General features: G+C 45.2%; 1 protein-coding gene across 3 annotated transcripts; it reads left to right on the top strand.

The window, feature by feature from the left end:
* Nucleotides 1-2,553: 2,553 nt before the first annotated feature.
* On the top strand, nucleotides 2,554-17,534 carry Pex26 (peroxisomal biogenesis factor 26). 3 transcript variants are annotated; one of them, XM_021249425.2, is made up of 6 exons: nucleotides 2,554-2,699; nucleotides 3,101-3,353; nucleotides 4,418-4,558; nucleotides 5,205-5,500; nucleotides 8,581-8,727; nucleotides 14,339-17,534. In XM_021249425.2, exons 2-6 carry the CDS (start codon nucleotides 3,124-3,126, stop codon nucleotides 14,440-14,442), a joined length of 918 nt encoding a protein of 305 aa, XP_021105084.1. In that variant the 5' UTR covers nucleotides 2,554-2,699; nucleotides 3,101-3,123; the 3' UTR covers nucleotides 14,443-17,534. The 3 variants fall into 3 exon arrangements, with proteins under 3 accessions (XP_021105084.1, XP_004837648.1, XP_021105085.1); XM_004837591.4 differs by lacking the exon at nucleotides 2,554-2,699 and adding an exon at nucleotides 2,761-2,940; XM_021249426.2 differs by lacking the exons at nucleotides 2,554-2,699; nucleotides 8,581-8,727 and adding an exon at nucleotides 2,761-2,940.
* Nucleotides 17,535-17,661: the final 127 nt, after the last annotated feature.

Genomic DNA, 17,661 nt, shown 5'->3' with positions numbered 1-17,661 from the left:
TGCCCACACTTACCTCCTTGACTTGTCTCTGGCCAAAGGTCCACACTTTGCATGTTGTATTGCCTGCAGTGTTGCCACAGGTGTCCCTTACTGAAGGCTCTGGCCTCTGGCCAGGTGGGACAGATTTGAGGGAGCAGCTATGGTTGTTGTGGGGACATGAAAGGCCAGGCTGACCACAGATAGGGGCATCTTTGGCCTTTGCATGAAGGGATTGAGTTGGATTCCAGGTCAGAAAGTAAGATTATTGAACATGGAGGTGGAGAAAGATTCTTCCTGCTCCTATATCCCTTCATCTAGTACACCTTACTCTTCAGCCTGAATGATTCCAGAGATTCAAGGGGTCCCATGGACTGTCATAGCCTCTCTTCTGATCCTCACAGCCACCCTTGTGGTGGATTGGCATCAGTGTCCTCAGATAAAAAGATGGATGTCAGCTGGGAGTGGTGATGCATGCCAGTAATCCCAGTTGCTCAGGAGATTGAGGCAGAAGGATCATAAATTCTAGGCCAGCCTGGGTTGGGCAATTTACCAATCCCCTGTCTCAAAATAAAATAAAAAGGGACTGGGGATATAGCTCAGCATTCCTTGGTTTAATCTGCAGTATAAAAACAAAAGGAAAACACTGAGGCAGAGAAGTGGGGTGGGAATCTTGAGAGCACATGGCTTCCTCACAGAAGGACTCAGGATACTGTTGTCTCACGTCTTCTAGTCTGGTGTTTTTTCTGCTAGAGGAGAAACAACTCGTCATCGGCTACAGCAGGTCAACCAAGTGTGTATCTGCAGATGGAGGTACCCTGCACACTTTGCCAAGTGAAGGGAAGAATATTAAGTTCCAGAGCTTCAGTAGGGGTTGGGAATGGATCATAGTAGGAATACTGATGTCTCCTTTGCTCTACTGGTTTTCCCACAACAAAACAATTCTAACAATGCAGATATGGACATGGGCCAGACCTTATAGACTGGGGAGAACCATCCTTATTTCTACTCCTTCCTTTACCTCAAGGATGAGAAAATGAGAGGAAGACCAGGCTTCCCAGCTTACATCCTGAATGCTCAGTCAGGAAGAAGGCTGGTGCGTTAGGGTACGGATAATACCTGTTTACTCTCCCACAGGTGGAGAGAATTAGCTTCCGTTTAGGAATTCTGCATCTCAGCTTGAGAAGTTTTGGGTACCCTCGCACGTAGATGGTATATCACAGTGGCTGCGGGTTGAGAAATCGATTTGTGGGTGAAACTGTTCCAAAGGTCAGATGGTTACATACAGGCCACAAAGCCTTGTATGTGTAGTTGAAAATTCAGTGAAATCTAAAACTGGAGCTCAATCTTACTTTATATGATTTTTAGCACTTCCCACTGCTGCTTTAAACGTCTTGACCTCATTCTGGCTGCCTCACCACTACACAGGCAAATTTGTTTCTGGCAAGGCTGCTTCCTTTAAGACTGTGCTGCCATCTACTGGAAAAATTGTGCGTAGCATGAACGTCGCTACGGATTAACTACGGAAGGGGCACTTCCAGGCAGCAGTAATTTAGAGTAGTACTGTGCCTGGGGAACGTGGTTGCCCTGGTGATATTTTGGCCTAGGCCTATGTAGCTCTATTTTTGCTGCTCTTACTCTTTCTTTGATTGTTCAGGGCAGACTTTTAAATTCTGTTCTGAAAAGGATCCATGCTTTTATGTTTGCAGCCTGATAATTATGTTATTACTAATGACCCAGTCAAATCTGAGGAGGAACTGAAGGCACATCTTGGCAACCTCGTATTTAGAATGACTCATACTTTATATTATATAGCTGCAATTTATCAAATACCTGATCTGGTTTCAGTAATTTTATTATTTATTTTTTTTGCTACCGGGGATCAAACTCCAGACCTTGCCCTTGCGAGGCAGGTGGCAGAACCACTGAGGTAAATCCCCGGCCCATGGTCCCAGTACTTTATTGTAAATGGCTTTCTGTGAATGGCTTTTTGACAATATCCTTTTTTCTTTCTTTGTTTTTTTTTTTTTTTCTTTTTGGAGATAGGGTCTTACTATGTGGTTCAGGCTGGCCTTGAACTCAAGGCAATCCTCCTGCCTCAGCCTCCCAAGTGCTGGGATTACAGGAGTGCGCCACCACACTATTTATATAAAATATCCTTACTTTATATATATAAAGGTTCAAAGAGAACGTTTCTTTCTTAGGTGATAGCCATGCATACCCTGAATACAAAGATTTAAGTTCTGTCCTAGCAGAACACAATAGTGGTTAAATCATTTTTGCCTTTGAGCCAAGAGTGTGTTGGTTTGACAGCGTTTTTGTCATTTATGTTGTGTGACCTTCGGCAAATTATTTAAATAAGTCCAACTTCCTCGCGTGTAAAATCACACACACACACACACACACACACACACACACACGCACAGCTCTTAGCAGTCTTGGGCCCTTTAAGGGCTGAACAAATGCGCGCCTTCGGAAAAGGTGTCTCCTTTTCGTGCCAGTCCTAGTCTTTTCTCCCGATTTTTTTTTTTGTACCAGGAATCGAACTCGGGACCTTGCGCTTGCGAGGCAGGCGGAGGAACCACTGAGTTAAATCTCCGGCCCTTCTCTCCTGATTCTTAACTGCCACCCTGCAGAAGCTCAGAATTTCGACTGAGGTTTCATTAAGGGTCTATAAATCCCTATCCTGCGACCCCAAGGCTGGCGTGCTTTCCTCCCTCGAGGTCGGTGACAGTTTTTGGCCTGTAGCATGCTGGGGATTGTAGTTTGAGCTCTCCCTTCTGCTCCTAGAGCGCGGCGGAGACGAGAGCAGAGAACTACAACTCCTAGGGTCCCGCGCATCGGCATGGCATGTGGCCGGGCGCGGAGAGCGTCCAAGATGGCAGCGCCCATGCTGAGGGCTTGGGCGGCTAAAGCAGTTGGGAACGCGGCTCTTAGAACTAAGGTGGTTCTGGCGCGTGCCAGGTACTCTACGGATCAGAAATCCTGCAAATCCGCCGTATAAACCCGTTGTCCGGTGACAGGCTGTTGACGAGTCCAGCCTTTGGCCTTTCCTTTTTCTTCTCTGGGAATCGGCCTTGGGAAGAATCGTAGGCAAGGGTATGAGGACTCTCTCTTTTCCCAGGTCGATTCAGGACATCTGGAGCCATGAAGAGTGATGCCGCGATCTCTGCGGGTCCGCTGAAGGGGCTCGGGGGGCCTCTGCGGAGCAGCGAGCGGGCGCGTACAGCCATGGCGGCGTCCCCAGTGGTTCACTTGCTGGAGGAGGCCGCCGACCTCCTGGTGGTGCACCTCGACTTCCCCGCGGCGCTGGAGACCTGTGAGCGGGCCTGCCAGAGCCTTGCCCGCGACGCCCTGGGCGAGGAGCCCGCGGCCACGTACGTGCTGGACTCTGTTCCTTTCCTGGTGTTTTTTGGGGGAGGGGACTCAAGGTCGCAGGATTTATGTCATTGCCAGGTTGTGTTAAGTGTTGAATAGCAACTACGTAGGTTCAGTAAAGTGGCAGAAGTCTTTCCCAAGGTTTCCCTCGCCCCGAGTTATTCACTCCTGATCATGGCTGATCATGGGGAATGGGGGTCAAGGTAGGAGTGGTTCAATGGTCCTGTTGCAGGGATGCAGTAAAGAATTAATCTCGGGTACGGGGCCGGGGATTTAGCTCAGTGGTTTCGCTGCCTGCTGCGCAAGCGCAAGGACCCGAGTTCCATCCCCGGTACCAAAAAACAAAAAACAAACAAAAACAAAAAAAGAATTAATCTCGAGGAAATCTTGGTCCTGCAGTGCTGCTTTTTTTGGAGACCGGGGACCGAACTCAGGATGTTGCTCTTGCCAGGGAGGCACGGCGCCACTGAGCTAAATCCCTGGCCCTGCAGTGCTCTTTCTAATGCCACCAGGTGTCTGGCAGTTGTGGGTGTTATTTTTCTGTGAATTGTAAAGTTGGGTTAAGCCTCACCAGGGAGATCATAGCTGACCGCAGAGAATCTATCGGGAGCCCTGGTTGTATATTTAGGGGACTGGAGGAGCTTGTGGCAGCGAATGTGGAAGGCTTTACTTCTGGGTTCCTGGGGGTGCCTTACTTTATGATTCTAAAAGGCCAATTGTGGAGTTCCTATACCGAAATGAAGCCAGAAAACTTACTCCAAGCCCATTTCTTCACTAACCGTATCTTAGCTCTTATCCTAAGTTCTCACCTTTGACAGATGCGTCTGTGCTGAGTGTTGTCGTTTTCCACTCAGGATTACCCTGTCTGTTCACTCAAATTTGATTTCATCTGGGCCAAAGCCAGTTTGGTGCTAAGAGATTTGGGGGTTGAGGAGAAGGGGAGCCTGTGAGATTAAAGGAGAAGATAGAGCTAGTGGCTGCCGAGTTGGGAGATGGAGAACAGTCTCAGGGTAAAAATGGAAGGGAACCACTTTAAAACCTGAGTTTGTTTTTCTGTTGACAGCTCCTTGGAGGTGAAATGCTCCTTGTGTGTTGTGGGGATTCAGGCCCTGGCAGAAATGGATCGGTGGCGGGAAGTCCTCTCCTGGGTCCTTCAGTATTACCAAGTCCCTGAAAAGCTGCCCCCCAAAGTCCTGGAGCTGTGGTAGGTCCTTGTTGCTGATTCTGGATTGGTGCTGGAACAAGAGGATTTTCCTGTCCTCCCCTGAATCAGGGGCTAGTACTTCCCTTTTCCCTTTCCCTACTGTTTCCCTCCAAAGCCAGTTCTCCCCTTTTTTTTCAGACCTCAGAACATAGCAATAAAAGATGACTCAGGAAGAGTTTAGTAGTGGGACAGAGGAAGAGAGCAGACATGGAATAATGAAGTGGGATGAATAAAGAAGTGGACAGAGCTGAGAGTGCTGCTACTCCTTAGGCATTTCTAGTTCTCTTTTTTTTTTTTTCTTAAGGCAAGATATATTAATTTTTTTTTTTTTTTTTTTTTTTTGGTACCGGGGATCGAACTCGGGATCTTGCACTTGCAAAGCAGGTGGCGGAACCACTGAGCTAAATCCCTGGCCCTTTTTCATTTCTTTTTTTGAGACACGGTCTTGCTATGTAGTCTAGGCTGGACTTTATCCCAAGTCTTGGAATTACAAGTGTGTACTACCACACCTGGTTAAGAGTTCCTAATTCTTAACAGTGTCAGCATTCCACAGAGAAGGGCTGGAGGGCGTGGGAGGTATGAGAAATGAATCACTATGGAGCCCTGACTCTTCTTTTTGGGGGGATTGGATTATTTGGGGGTGCAGCATTCTTTTATACAGCAAAATGCAAGAGCCTGGAGCCATGCTAAATGTGGTCAGTGCCTGGCTCCAAGACCCAGACAACCAAGGTCTTCCAGAATATGGCATCTTGGCTGAACTTCACCTGCAGCGGGTACTGCTGCCACTGGGCCACTTGGCAGAGGCAGAGGAGCTGGTGGTGGGCTCTGCAGCCTTTGGTGAGCAGCAGCGGCTAGAAATGCTCCAGGCTGTTCGTACAGCGAAGCAGCAGCAGAAGCAGGAGCGCTCAGGCTTCCAGGAGGTGCTGAAGACAAACCAGGAAGGTAGGACCCTAGGTCTCTGTAGAGTGGAGCTGTGGGGTTTCTGTGCACCTCAGGTCCTTCCAGACTTCACTAAGAGCTTGGACCCAATTCTTGGTATGACCAACTCTTTCATCACAGATTAGGAAACCTGCTGAGTTGTTTAACAAAGCTGGGCCAGGCTTTCTGAGCTTGGCAGTGGAAGGAGAAGCTCTGTGTGGGGAGGTGTTGGTGGATTTCCAAACCATGACTCCTGTCTCCTGAATGTCACTGTACTAATTAGGGGTCCTCACACTGGATCTCTTGCTTCCCCCATACCGGCCTGGGTGTGATGTCACTCCTTTAAATGCTGCCGCAACATGGGCCCAACTGAGACTTGCTTGGTGTTAGCCAAGAAACTAGCAATCACTTGGTAACTTGACTTAAGAAATAAAAATTACTTATCTTCAGTTTCAGTGTCTGTACCTGGCAGCGTCCTGTCTGCCTTCACTTAACTAGGAGTTTTTGAGTGGTTTTTCAGCTGAGGTCCACCCTGCTCATTAGTGTGCAGTTTTACTCAGTGACTCTGTGCTAGCATCATAATAAGAGGCTTCTACACAGAGGTGGGTGTGGGGAATTGCTCTGTTCCAAGGAATGTTATTTATTTATTTATTTATCAGAAAAAAGCATGTTTATTTCTATCAAACAACCATAACTGGGCTGAGGATTTAGCTCAGTGGTTCTGCCGCCTGCCTTGCAAGTGCAAGGACCTGAGTTCGATCCCCGGTACCAAAAAACCAAACAAACAAAAAAAACCAACCATAACTCACACTAGCATGTACCAAGTACCCATAAATCATAGCTAGGAAAATTTGTGCCAGCCCAGTGATCTCAGGCTTGAAAGATGATGTAGCACACAATACTCTCACCATCAGTTCCATGAAATGATTACGTGTTCTTCACTCAGTGCTTCTAGAATAGAAACAGTTTGGAAAAGTGTGCATCAGGGTCTTCTGTGAATGTTTGTATCAAAAGCAAGTTTGTTTGTTTGTTTTCTCCTGTAGCAAAAGGTCACAGAGTAACCACCCGTGTCACCTGGTAATTGAAATGACCCTGAAACTAAATAATATTAACAACCACCGTGGTACTTTTTAAAAAACTTTCCAAGTGTTTTCACAGATGTACATTACTTCATCTTCTCTTTGTTTATCTCCATTTAATTATGGATGACTTGTGACAATAATCTGCTAGTTAGAAGATAGGATGCATGACATATACAGGAAAATCTCCCAATTTAGTGGTCAAAAAGGTAGAATCAAAATTGTAAACTATTTACTTTTCATCGTAATTTTCTTTTAAAACAGAAACATGCATCACATCTCTGATGCTACCATCTATCGTTAATGCTCATAAGCATAAAAGTACAAATAGTTTAGAGTATACTAAGAGATTGAGAATAATTTTTATTTAGAAAAATCATTGTAAGAGAACATGATTAACTAACCATTCACAGACATCTTGAAATTTTGTGGCAAATCCAAATAGATCCTAGTTTTTCTACCTTGGACAGCTTCTGCTTTTCTGAATTCACCTTCATCATAAATACTTGCCAGGCCAGGTGTGGTGGTGCATGCCTATAGTCCCAGCACTCAAGAGGCTGAGGCAGGAGGATTGCCATGAGTTTGAGGATACCCTGGGCTACATAGTGAGTTCAAGGCCAGCCTGAGCTACATAGCGAGACCCTGTCTCAAAACAAAAACAAAAACAAAACAAAACAAAAGAAATACTTGCCAGGGCCAGCAGTTTATCCTCCTGAGTTTTTCGGTTTTCTGATGTTTAATTTTCTCTTAACAGCCAAAAGGAAAGGATATTAGCACTAGAGCCTGTATTTCAATTCCGTTTGAAATTTGTGCAAATCTCATTTATTCTCCAGCCAGTGGAGCTGAGAGTGCTAAAGCTAGCTAAGAGGCCAGGATGTGGGACTCAGATACACTGAAAATCCTGCTACTTCCTGCTGCCCAGCCAGGTGGAGGAAGGTTCAGCTCTCTGTCTCTGCCTGGGGCTTCGGCACTGTCACCCCAGGCCAGGCTACAGCTGAAGCAACTTCTACATCCCTCTACTCCAAGAGCTTCCCCAGCCCCTGAATCATTTTGCCTCCTTTTCCTTGAGTCTCTATGTGAATACTTCTAAGGACAGAAAATTAGCTGTCTCCTGTAGCAGTATATTCCCTGTGTACATTTAAGTTTTTAACCTTGTAGTCTTTATTCATTGATTCCTGTTTTTCTCTTGGTAGCATATAGAATAGGCCTGTTCCTTTTCTTTTGTGTTGTTTTTTTGAGACAGGGTCTTGCTATGTATCATCCCAAGTTGGCTTTGAACACGTGATCCTCCTGGTTTAGCCTCTTGAGTGCTAGAATTACAGGCATGTGCTACCACACCCAGCATGTTTTTTTAAAACTTACATGAAAGCTTTGCTGTTGTTACTTTGAGACTATAATCTTCTCCGAAGTATTTTTTTCTGTGTGCTTAAAAGCATCAAGTTGTTGAGATAGAATCATTCTTTACTAGCAGGTTGTTGGCCTTGGGCGTCAGCCGTGGAGATCCAGGCCCTCTATCCTGCATCTCCTGGAAAAGAGGTGGGAAGAGGAATTCGAATGTAAATCCAGTTGGTTCCATCAGGGCTGATACCACTTGTTTTGGGGCTGGTATTCATGTTTGTGTTCACAATCCAAGGCTTTTGAATTCTTTCACTGTGTGTATTAGATGCACTTCATTTCACTGCATTAATGTGACAACCAGAACTATGGTTCTGTGTTGCTCTGTGCTTGTGTCAGGCCAGAATATAAAGGATACCATAGAGTAATGAGGCTGTTAACAGAGACATTAGATTTGCAGGCTGACCCAGCAGAGTAGGTGTTGTCTGCACATGACAGGGTAGTGATAAGGCCTGTCCTCAGAGCAGTTTTGGAGCTTTTAGAATTTCCTTTTGAACCATTCAATGAGCTACATGAAGAAAATCATCCTCATTACCTTTTCTCAGCTCTTATAATCCAGCCTGAAGCTCAGAGCCAGGGAAGCCAGTTCTCCTGACTCATCCTGAAGTTGTGCTCTCTCCCCCTGACCAGGCTCCTTCTCTCACAAGTTCCTGTCGCTGCTTATGTTGCTTCGCCGGCTTTGGGACTCTGCAGTGAGCCACTTCCTTTCTCTGCCCTTCAAAAAGAGCCTCCTGGCTGCCTTGATTCTCTGTTTCCTGGTGATGAGGTTTGACCCAGGTGAGTGACGGGTCTCCAGCTTGCTGACAGGGGCCCTGCAGGAGCAGGGGCTCTTTGCACCCCCACCAAAGCCAGCTGTGGTTGCAGGCACCACCTGTGTCGCTGCTCCTGAGCCTTTTTCACAAGAGCCTTTTCCACAAGTGTTAGTGCCACCTGGAAGAGACCAGTCACAGAGTACGCAGGGGAGTCTGGGGAAATCCCTTCTGCCCTGTTGCCAGGTGTCTGCTTTATCTAGGTTCTGACCAGAACCTCAGAATTAAAAAATAAACAAACCATGTTCCTCATTATAGGAGGAACATTATATCTAAAAATATGTCAACCCAACTATTAACACATTCACAGCTGTAATTCGTATGTCTTGCTGCTTTGCAGCTCTGAACCACTGGTGATATATGCACAACTGTCTCATTAGGAGTCATGGGACAGTTCTATCAGGTGGTACAAGGCACCCGATGGGACAGTCATGCGTGTTCCAGGAGTGGTCCAAGCCTGCAGGAATGTGTTAATCTCTAACTCAAAACATGAAATTGTAAATGAAATACTCATATAGTACATTTTAGAAAATGGAAAACAGAGGAAAGTATAAATGAGAAAACAGATCTCCTATATAAGTCTGCTAATGTTTATACTTTTAGTTTTTGTCTACTGTAGACTTTCTCTATAGAGTAGGCTATTTTTTGTGTCATAAATATTCTTTCAAGCATGGCTTTAAATAGCTAAGTATTGCCGGGGATTTAGCTCAATAGTTCCACCACCTGCCTTGCAAGCGCAAGGTCCCGAGTTTAATCCCTGGTACCAAAAAAAAAAAAAAAGCTAAATATTATTCCAATTTACAAAAAAGACTATTATTGATGTAAGTGTTGAAAAAGATTTTTTTGAGACAGGGTCCATTATATGTTTAGGCTGGCCTTGAGCTTGTGATCCTCCTGCCTCAGCCTTCCAAGTGCTTGGGAGGCCACCAAATATTGAACAATTTGATGATGATTTCATTTTCTGCTTTGCTGTGAGGTACAAATGAGTGATATGTGGGAATAGCCATGGTTATTTTCTAAGAAATTCAGATGTGTCAGGACTGAGCCAAGTTCAGGTGACCGGCCTTTAGATCTTTTTTATGTTACTTTCCGAATCATGGTGTAATCTCTACTCTTCCCATGAATTTACACTTAGAGTTTGTCTTAGTTACTTTCTCTTCGCTGGGACAAAATACCCAACACTCAAAGTAAAGGTGGAGAGGCTTATTTCGGTCAGTGTTTTTAGAGGATTTAGTCCATAGTCAGCTGGATCCAAGGCAGGAAGGGCATGGTGGAAGGGTCTGGTGGAGGAAAGCTACTCACCTCATGGCCGTCAAGAAGCAGAGTAGGAAGAGAGGAGCATGGGAGGGAGATACACCTAGGTCTCATCCCCAGTGTGACCCTCCTCTTGTGACTAGATCTCATCTCCTAACATACGATCAACTCTGAATTCTCCAGTGGGTTCCCTGATGATCATAGTGCCCCCATGATTCAACCACTTTCCAAAAGCCCAGCCTCTAAAAATATGAGCCTTTTGGGGGAACATTCTAGGTCTAAACTGTAATAGAATAATATAACTTTTTAAACTGAAGGGAAAATCAGAAACCCTTATTCTTTTTTTTTTGGTACCAGGGATCGAACTCAGGACCTTGTGTTTGTGAGGCAGGCATGGTGGCACTGAGCTAAATCTCCAGCCCCAGGAACCCCTGTTCTAATCCTTTAATTTTCTTTCATTTTTTGGTCCAGAAACCTATGAACCAAAGAGGTAAAGTGACTAGCCCAGGGTCATACAATTTATCTGATTTTAAAACTGCACTTTTTAGTTCAAGGCCAGCCTGAACTATGTAGTGAGACCCTGCCTCAAAAAAACCTGCACTTCCTGACTTAAATATTTAGATCTTTCCTATTTGCCTTTTTTTTTTTTTTTTTGGTACTGGGATCAAACTCAGGATCTTGTGCTTCCAAGGCAGGTGTGGTGCCGCTGAGCTAAATCCCAGCCCAAGGTTTTTTGTTGTTGTTGTTGTTGTTGTTTTCTGATACCAGGGATGAAACTCACAACCTTGTATTTGCCAGGCAGGCACAGCGCCACTGAGCTACATCCCCGGCCCTATTGGGTCTTATATTTAGCTAGCTTTTCTTTTTCTTTGTTTTTTTGTTGTACTGGAGATTGAACCCAGGACCTTCACCCTGAGCTACATCCCTAGACCCTTTTTAAATTGTTTGAGACAGAGTCTTGCTAAGTAGCCCTGGCTGGACTCTAACTTGCAGTCCTCCTGCCTTGGCCTCTCGCAGTGCTAGTGTTACAGGCTGTGCTGCCATGCCTAGGTCCACTTTTTCTTTTTAAGAAAGATACATTTGGGCTGGGGATTTAGCTCAGTGGTTTCGCCGCCTGCTGCGTAAGTGCAAGGACCCAAGTTCGATCCCTGGTACCAAAAAAAAAAAAGAAAGATACATTCCCTGTTTTAAAAAAAAATCAGTAATTCAGAGAAAATAAAACAAACCAATAGATGTTGCTTTATCTTATTTTCAAAATAATTAACTTATAGCCAGTTATGGTGGTGCATTCCTGTAATCCCAGTACTTTGGGAGGCTAAGGCAGGAAGATCTCAAGTTCGAGCCCAGCCTGAGCAACTTAGCAAGACCCTGTCTCAACGTTCAAATATGGGGTTTGGGGTTGGCTCAGTGAGAAGGTCCTGGGTTCAATCACCAGTACCAAACACACACAAAATTAACTTATGGCAAAAATAGATAACACTGTTAAATCCTTCCACTGATCTTTATAATTTCCTCCCTTGTATGAGCTTTGGGGTTGTCCTGCTCTTCTTTTTCTAGAAGCTTGAGGTTCAGCATCAGGTTGTTTAATTGCATCATTCTGTTTTCCTAATATGCGTATTCACTGCTATGAATTTCCCTCGTAAGACTGCTTTCATTGTGTCCCATAGATTCCGATATGTTGTATTGTCATTGTCATTTAATTGAAGGAACTGTCTGATTTCTTCTTTAATTTCCTCTGTGACCCATTGGTTATTCAGAAGTGTGTTGTTCAATTTCCACGTGTTTATGAAATTTTTCCAGTTTCTTTTGCTATGGATCTCCAATTTCATTGCACTATGGTCTGATAATATACAGGGGATAACTTCAATTCCTTTGCACTTACTTAAACATGTTCTATGTGTGAGTATGTGGTCTATTTTGGAGAATGACCCATGTGCAGCTGAGAAGAATGTGTATTCTGATTTTGTGGGGTGGAACACTCTGTAAACATCTGTTAAGTTCATTTGTTCAAGAGTTCGATTGAGTTCTAGTATTTCATTACTTATTTTTAGTCTAGTTGATCTATCTATTTGTGCCAGTGGGGTGTTGAGGTCCCCCACTACAATTGTATTAGTGCATATATGGCTTTTCATGTCCATTAGTATTTGTTTTATGTAGTTGGGTGCACTAGTGTTTGGTGCGTAGATATTTATGATTGTCATCTCTTCCTCTTGGATTGTTCCCTTTACAAGGATGTGGTGTCCTTCTTCATCTCTCTTAATCAGTGTTGGTTTGAAATCTACTTGATCTGCCAAGAGGATAGCTACTCCTGCTTTTTTGGGGGGTTCCTGTCACATGGAGTATTGTTTTCCACCCTTTAACTTTCAGTCTATGAGTTTCCTTTTGAATTAAGTGTCTTTCTTGTATGCAGCATATTGTTGGATTTTGCTTCTTGACCCATTCTGCCAGTCTATTTCTTTTGATTGGTGAATTGAGACCATTAACGTTGATGGTTATAACTGAAATGTATTGACTTGTCATTGCCATGACTTTTTCTTTTTGTTGGGTTTTCCCCCTTTACATTTAATTTCTTGTCGTGCCAGATGGGTTCATTCTGTTTTGCTTCCTGGGGTTGTGATCCTCAATGTCTGTTCCTAGGATATTGTGCAAAATTCTTTGGCGTGCTGGTTTGGTATTCACGATGTTCCTAAGGTGCTCTTTGTCATGAAAGTATCTTATTTCTCCATCCATTTTAAAAGATAGTTTTTCAGGGTCCATCAATCTGGGTTGGAGGCTGTTTTCTTTTAGGGCTTGGAATATGTCACTCCAAGCTCTTCTTGCCTTGATGGTTTGTGTTGAGAAGTCTGCTGTGATTCTGATGGGCTTTCCTTTGTATGTGATTTATTTCTTTTCTCTAACTGCTTGTATAACTTTGTTTTTCTGTTGAGTTTATGGAATCTTAACAATTATATGCCTATGTATAGATTTTTTTTTGATCAAGGCTATTTGGAGTCCTATATGCCTCACTTATCTGTATGTCAAGTTCTTTTCCCCTGTTGGGAAGTTTTCTGCCATCACTTCTGTGAAGAGTTTTTTTTATGTCATCTGCACTGTCTCCTGTTTCTTCATTGACTCCAATCAGTCTTATGTTGTTCTTCTTTGCATCATCTAGCAGCTGCTGGATTGATTTCTCATGTTCCCTTATAATTTTGAAGCAATTTTTCTTTTCCTGGTCGTTAATTGCAATCTTATCTTCTATATCTGAAACTCTGTCCTCACATTGGTTCATTCTGCTGTGTAGACTTTCACTGGAGTTTTTCATCTCCTGGAAATCTATTTGCATGTGTTTTATGGATTCCATTTGTTTCCTATGTTGGGATTCCATCATGTTCCTCAGCTCCTCTCTAGATTTATTAATCATGTCTTGCACTAGGAGCACAATTTCTCCTGTTATCTGAGAAATTATTTCTGATTTCATTTTTTCCAGATCCCCTTTTGTTGCCAGTTCAGTGGGTCCAGGTGGTTGAGTATCAGAGTGTTCCATCTCATTTCCCTTTGGGGTTGCTGTAGGTGATCTGGAAGTCTGGTTTTGAGACTTATCTACATGTTTTCTCATTTCAACTGGCCAGGCAGGGGGGGTTGCGGTTGGCGCCCAGGCAGCTCAACTCCTCTGAGCTGGGAGAGGTGGGACAGGGGCCGGGAGCGGCAGTAGGGATGGTGGCCAGGAAGCCCCTTCCTCTGGACCAGGAGCAGTGGGATAGCGGCTCAGAAGCCCCTTCCTCTGGGCCGGGAGTGGTGGGACCTGTTAAATCCTTCCAAGTGTAAAAGTTATAGAAAGATTTTTAAAATGCAGTGAAAGTCCCCCAAAATTCTCCCTAGAGGCAGGCACTTTTACCAGTTTCATGTATATCAGAAAGTTAAGTGAAAATATAATCTGGATTAAAGTCTCAGTGAATTTAAAAATCACTGTAACTTGAGAAAATACATTCCAGAGAAAGTGAAAATGCCTTTTATTGAGGAGGATTCAAATGACACAAAGCACCAATTTGTTCATTAAAACCACTGTGCATAATCCCCAGGCATTAGTTTCTGAGGACTGAGCCATGGGGCTGAGAGAAGAGAGGAGTGAGAGCTGTGTTTGGTGGTGCAGGCTTGTAATCCCAGCTGCTTGTGAGGCAGAGGCAGGAAGGTTGGAAGTTCAAACCCAGCCTGAGTGACTTAGATAATACCCTGTCCTGAAATAAAACGGGCTAGGGACAGAACTCAGCATTCCCTGGGTTCAGCCCCCAGTACTGAAAAAAGAGCAAAGGAAGAACACTCACAGCAGTCTTCCCCTTTCTCTGCAGCTTCTCCTCCTTCCCTTCCCTTCCTCTATCAGCTGGCTCAGCTCTTGCACCGGATCCGGAAGGCCATGTTTGCTCATCTCTACCAGCTCCGGCTCCGTGACTGAGTGGTCTTCCTCATGTGCCTTGGCCTCTCACTCCACATCTGCACCTCAGGAGCAGGGTAGCAGGCCTGGCTCCTGTTGCCAGCTGGGCTGCTGTGGGAGTAGGGCCAGCACATCCTAGGAAAAGCTGACCCAGGCAAGTGAACTGTGCGTCACTGTGGCAGCGCCCTCCCTGCTGTGCCCCACTGTGGCTGGCTTAGTGGGGCTGTAGGGCACAACTGTCCAGAGCAGCACTTCCTACACCCAGAGGCCCCTCGGAAAGGAGGGGTTTGGGGAACAGGGAAATGGGAACTGGGAAATGTCCCTTAAACATTCCATGTTCTTGCCAAAGCAAGGGATGACTTTTTGGGCTAAGGTGTTAGCAGAGCTGGAAGTTCACAAAAACCCTTGACCTCTCACTGCCTTGAAAAATTTATTTCTGACAGTTGTTCCACAAGACAGTACCTTAACTAGAGAGAGTCTGGGACAGCTGCTTTCTTCTCTCCTATGCGCCTCTCAGAGATCTGGTGTAGTTAATGTGTCAGTCCACTGTCCCACGGTCCTACTGTAGAAGTGAGCCCTCCCGGTGCTCGAGGCTCTCACTGTTCAGATGGGAAAGGCTTTTGGAGCCACTCAGGTGACTGCTGTAAGTGGAGTGGGCCTGCTCAGCCCTTATCAGTGGGTAAACTGATCTTACTTGGAGCCGCTTGGTCTTCAGCTGTTTTCCAGTGTGTTGGTAGCCAAGGCCTGCTCTATTACACTCAGTGTCTGCCCACTCTTTCTCCTGCCGGCTCTGCCCTCCCACCCTACAAACTGCCCCATGGCTGTTTCTCTAGGTGGCCTGCTTCCTCACCTCCTTGGTGCACAACATGGCTGCCCCCACCTCCATGTCCTGTGTCCTAGATATGTCCTGTGGTTTGTAGAATGCCCAAGTTTTTCTGCTCCTATGGCCTTGAAAAGTAGGCCAGCCTCAGAGGCTGATGAGCTGAAAATGGAACTGGGTAATCAGGTGAGCTGGAAGGGGGCTGGTCAGAGCGAGATGTGGGCTCTAAGGCAGTGAACAGTAAACCTTGTGGAGGAAGTGCTGGAGTCCTGGGGTTGAGGAGTTGAAATGCTCAGTGTTTCTTCTCACCAGCCACAAGATTCTTACATGCTCTGTGTAAGTAAAAGGGAAGCACTGCTGGTTGTCCGGACCATGAAAACTCCTTGCCAGGCTTGCCTCTTCTCAGCCAAAGGCCAAGCAATCCAACGTGCTGGGACCCCATTCAGTGCTGATACCAAGAGTATGTGAGGTGTGTGTTCACTGATCAGTTTGCAGAGATTGTGAGTTAACAAGATTTTAGAAAAAGAAAACTTCACAGGCCTTTGGAATTAAATCTGAATTCCTGGGACATGGTCCAACTCTGTAGAAAATAAATCTATACTTTATATAGGATTTAAATAGAACTTAGGTCCCTGGGGAGAGGAAGAGAGTCAGATAAGGTTTGATGTCCTCCTTTAGAATGACTTTATTCTCTTTCTCTCTCTGTCTCTGTCTCATTTGGAGTCTTACTATGTGGGACTTGTGCAGCTCATTTAGGATTTCTTAAAATGAAAATTCTGTCCCATTCACCACACTGGAGAAAATTCTGTAATGGTTTGATGGCCACTGTATAAAATCTGGATTCTTCTGCATGGAACCAAAGCCCATTATGTGCATGTTTTGGCTCACACTTCCACTTTGCTGTGCGGCCTCTTCCTTGGGTACGCTGCCTTCAGCTGCTGGACAGACAGGACTTCCTGAATCACACACTCCCTCGACCTCTTGAGTAGTCACCTTCTTGCTTCAGGGCCTTGCTCCCACTCTGCCTCAGTGTCCTGGACTTGCTCAAGGGGTGCCTCTGGGAATCCTCTCCTGAGTCTTTCTTCATCCAGGTCCCTGCTTCATAGCCCTCCTGCGCTGGTACCCTTGTAGTTATGGAATTCCTCCTTGCTTTCCATGCTGTGCACTGTGGGGTGAGGCTGTGGCAGCATTTAGTCAGGCTCAGATCCTGCTCTGCTGTGGTGTGTGCATGCATGTGTGTGTGCATTCGTGCATGCATGCGTGTGTGCATGTGCGTGCGTGCGTGCGTGCATGTGCGCGTGCGTGAGCTAGAAAGGGATTTACCTTTCTTGGCCTCAGGGTCATCTGACAGTTCTTAGCTCATGGGAACTTTTGGGTGAGTGAATGAGATGGTGCTTAGGAAGCGCTTAGCATGTTCTGCCCTGAGGGAGAGCACCTGTGGGTGATCACTCACCTCAGGTCCAGCTGTACCCAGTGCCCAGCTGGGAGCTGGGAGTGAGAGGGGCTCAGAGGGGTTAGTCAGTGGATTTACCCAACTGATATATGAAGGCCATGTGCTTGTGCTTTTGGTGAGTTTGCATTGTTAAAAACCTGAGCATAAAGATTTGATTATGCCCATCTCACTTCTCTCTCTCAAGTTCCCTTGTGTTCTGCTAACAGGCCTTTAGGGTCTGTTTGTCCTGGACCTTTCAGGGCTGTCTGGTACCCAGCCCCAGCTATCTGCCCAGTCAGGTGAGGGACTCTGAACCCAGAACTCTGAACTCTGCTGCTGTGACCTTGACCCTTTCTAAAGAGGCAGCCTGGTGTTTATTTTGGTTCTTAACACTGAGCTTAATGCAGCTAAAGTGAAGGTAGACTTATACCTGCACTCTCTTGTTAGACTTACCTGCCCTGTCCAATATAGCCAAATGTAACTTTTGAGCATTTGAAAGGTGGCTAGTCCAAATTGAGGTGTTTTGTCACTGTAAAACACACACAGGAATTCAGAGACCAAATACTGAAAAAGAATGGAAGCCAGGCGTGGTGGTGCACATCTGAAATCCCAGCACTTTGGGAGGCTGAGGCAGGAGAATTGCAAGTTTAACCCTACCCTGGGCAACTTAGCAACTTAGCAAGGTCCTGTCTCAAAATAAAAAACAGAAAAAGGCTCGGTCGGGATGTAGTTCAGTGAAGGCTTTGGGTTCAATCTCCTATATAGGATTGGGGGTGGGGGTGAAAATAATTTTATATTGATTCCATGTTGAAATGATAATATTTTGGATATATTACATTAAATAAAATCTATTAAAACTAATTTCATCTGTTTCTACTTTTTGTCTCGAGTCTTCTGGAGTATTTAAAATGACCTGTGTGGCTCACGTTTGAATAGTGCTGTTCAACACACACCGTACACATCAGCCAGTTCAGAGGGGCTGGAGCTC

This window comes from Heterocephalus glaber, unplaced genomic scaffold, assembly GCF_053883595.1.
Source record: "Heterocephalus glaber isolate CG9 unplaced genomic scaffold, H.glaber_assembly_v1.0 deba00000281, whole genome shotgun sequence".
NCBI lineage: Eukaryota > Metazoa > Chordata > Mammalia > Rodentia > Bathyergidae > Heterocephalus > Heterocephalus glaber.
The sequence above is the reverse complement of the archived record's forward strand: the minus strand, read 5'-3'. Positions and strand labels throughout refer to the sequence as shown.